The 2964-nt window shown below is 44.9% G+C and overlaps 1 protein-coding gene across 1 annotated transcript in view; it reads right to left on the bottom strand.

The window, feature by feature from the left end:
* Positions 1-623: 623 nt before the first annotated feature.
* The window catches only part of LOC132024590 (DNA-directed RNA polymerases I, II, and III subunit RPABC1-like), a 129666-nt gene continuing 127325 nt past the window's right edge, over positions 624-2964 (bottom strand). Inside the window, exon 2 of the mRNA XM_059411306.1 lies at positions 624-1146. Coding sequence (XP_059267289.1) covers positions 641-1146 — 506 coding nt within the window. The 3' untranslated portion in view covers positions 624-640. The remainder of the gene's footprint in view (positions 1147-2964) is intronic.

Consider the following 2964-nt stretch of genomic DNA (forward strand, 5'->3'; position numbering starts at 1 on the left):
TTCATGAAAATTTTCCCAATCTTAAGAATGGAACCAGTGTTCATATACTAGAGGCTGAATGGTCTCCCCCCAAGATTATAGATTCCAAAAAAACATCAAGGCACCTAATAGTAAAATTGAGCAATCATAATTACAATTATGAACAAGCATAATTTTTTTTTTTTTTTTTTTGCTCCTCCAGACCGGCAATTTTTTTACTCCAATACTTTCACTCTTACAAACACCCAGCATCAGAGCAGCTGACACCCGCCTGCCCTCCCCCCACCCCCACCCCGTGGACAGACATCCTGTCCCCTCTGGAGGCTCACTCATGAGGGGTCCGGGGTCCGGGTGGGGCTCAGTACCCAGGCGAGGTCATCCCAGGGTCCAGAGAAGCAGTAGTGAGGTTCCTCCTGTTGGGGGGTGGGCACAGCCCCATCTGTCTCCAGGCCACAGGGAGGGCGAGAGATGGGCAGACGACCACATATCAGGCCTGCTGTGCGAGTCGAGCCCAGTGGGGCAGGAAGTGGGGCTGCCTCCACGCACCCCCCACAGGGAGGTGACAGAGACAACTGTGGGGTAAGAGGAGAGGAAAGCTAGGGCTTACTCCTGGACAGGCAGGACCTGCGGCCACATGGCATCTCACCAGCTCGCAGGGTGGCTACTGCACCAGCCGGTAGGTGATGTACCTGTCGGCAGTCTCGCTGGGCCGGATCACCTTCACCACCTGCCCTCGCTTTATCTCGAAATAGCGGGCCACCGGGTCTCCGGTCTGGATCCTGGGCAGCTGGTTCTCCTGGAATTTATACCTGGCCAGGAGCTCTGTCACCTCCTCCTTGGTCATGATGACATACTCTGGGACCAGCTCCTGCTCCGTGAAGTTGATGAGCAGCTCCTGCTGCAGAAATTGCTCCAGGACGTTCTTGGGGACCATGTCCACCAGAGACTGCTTAGCAGATGTGGTCATGCCTTGCTGTACCACGATGAGGGTCCGCTTGATGTTCTCCTCCTGCATCCACTGGCAGTACACCTTGATGGTCTTGATTCCCACCTTAGGCTCCTCTGGGAAGAACACAAACATCTGGTCAGTGGGGTCATCTTTGTGGGCCACCAGCTCCATGAGGTCTGTGTGCTGTGGCCGCCCCTCACTCGACTTGTCCCCAGGGTCTGGATAAAATCAAGAGATACAATCTCTTAAAAGCCTCTAGGACAAAGAGGCTCCTTACTTACAGAGGAAATCCCATCAGAATAACATCAGACCTGTCCACAGAGACCTGGCAAGCCAGAAAGAGCTGGCAAAATATATTCAGGGCACTAAATGAGAAGAACATGCAGCCAAGAATACTTTATCCAGCAAGACTGACATTCAAAATGAATGGAGAGATAAAGAGTTTCCAAGACTAGCAAGGCTTAAAAGACTGCAACCACCAAGCTGATACTGCAGGAAATATTAAGGGGGGTTCTATAAAAGAGGAAAAATCCTAAGAAAATCACTGAGCAGAAATATAGAGACAGTATACAGAAAGAAAGACTTCAAAGGTAACACGATGTCAATAAAAATGTATCCACCAATAATCACTCTCAATGAGAATGACCTAAATGCGCCCATAAAATGACACAGGGTTGCAGATTGGATAAAACAACAGGACCCATCCATATGTTGTCTACAAGAGACCCATTTTGAACCTAAAGATGCACCCAGACTGAAAGTGAAGGGATGGAGAAGCTCTTTCATGCCAATGGGCCTCAAAAGAAGGCCAGGATAGTGATTCTTATATCAGATAAATTAGATTTTAAACTTGAGACTGCAGTCAGAGATATAGAAGGGCACTACATAATTCTTAAAGGGACTATCCACCAAGATGATCTAACAATTGTAAATATCTATGCCTCCAATATGGGAGCAGCCAACTACATAAGAAAATTGTTAATCAAGATAAAGAATCATATTGATATGAATACACTAATAGTAGGAGATCTTAACACTCCTCTCTCAGAAATAGACAGATCATCGAAGCAGAAAATCACTAAAGAAACAAGAGCATTGAATGACACACTGGACCAGATGGACCTCAGATATATGCAGAACATTCTACACTAAAACAGCAGAATGCTCATTCTTCTCAAGTGCACACAGAACCTTCTCAAGAATAGACCACATACTGGGTCACAAATCAGGACTCAACTGATACCAAAAGACTGAGATGATTCCATGCATATTCTCAGATCACAATGCTTTGAAACTGGAGTTCAATCAAGGAAAAGTTTGGAAGGAGCTCAAACACCTGGAAGCTAAAGATCACCTTGCTTAAGAATGCTTGGATCAGCCAGGAGATCAAAGAAGAACCGCAACAATTCATGGAAACCAATGAGAATGAAGACACTTCGTTCCAAAACCTATGGGATACAGCAAAGGCGGTCCTAAGGGGGAAATACATAGCCATCCAAGCCTCCCTCAAAAAAATTGAAAAATCCAGAATACACCAGCTGTCTCTACACCTTAAAGAACTAGAGATTCAACAACAAATCAAACCAACTCCACACAAAAGAAGGGAAATAATCAAGATTAGAGCAGAGATCAATGAGATAGAAGCCAGAGATACAGTAGAACATATAAATGAAACTAGAAGCTGGTTTTTGAAAGAATCAATAAGATCAATAAACCATTGGCCACACTAATCCAAAAGAAAAGAGAGAAAGCTCAAATTCATAAAATTATGAACGAAAAGGGAGAGATCACAACTAATACCAAGGAAGTAGAAACTATCATCAGAAGTTATTATCAACAGTTATATGCCAATAAGCTAAGCAGCCTAGATGAAATGGATGCATTCCTGGAAAACTATAAACTCCCAAAACTGAACCAGGAAGAAACTGACAACCTGAATAGACTGATATCTAGTAACGAGATTGAAGCAGTGATCAAAAACCTCCCAAAAAACAAGAGCCCAGGACCTGACAGATTTCCTGGGGAATTCTACCAAA

Source organism: Mustela nigripes, chromosome 1, assembly GCF_022355385.1.
Source record: "Mustela nigripes isolate SB6536 chromosome 1, MUSNIG.SB6536, whole genome shotgun sequence".
NCBI classification, from domain to species: Eukaryota; Metazoa; Chordata; class Mammalia; order Carnivora; family Mustelidae; genus Mustela; species Mustela nigripes.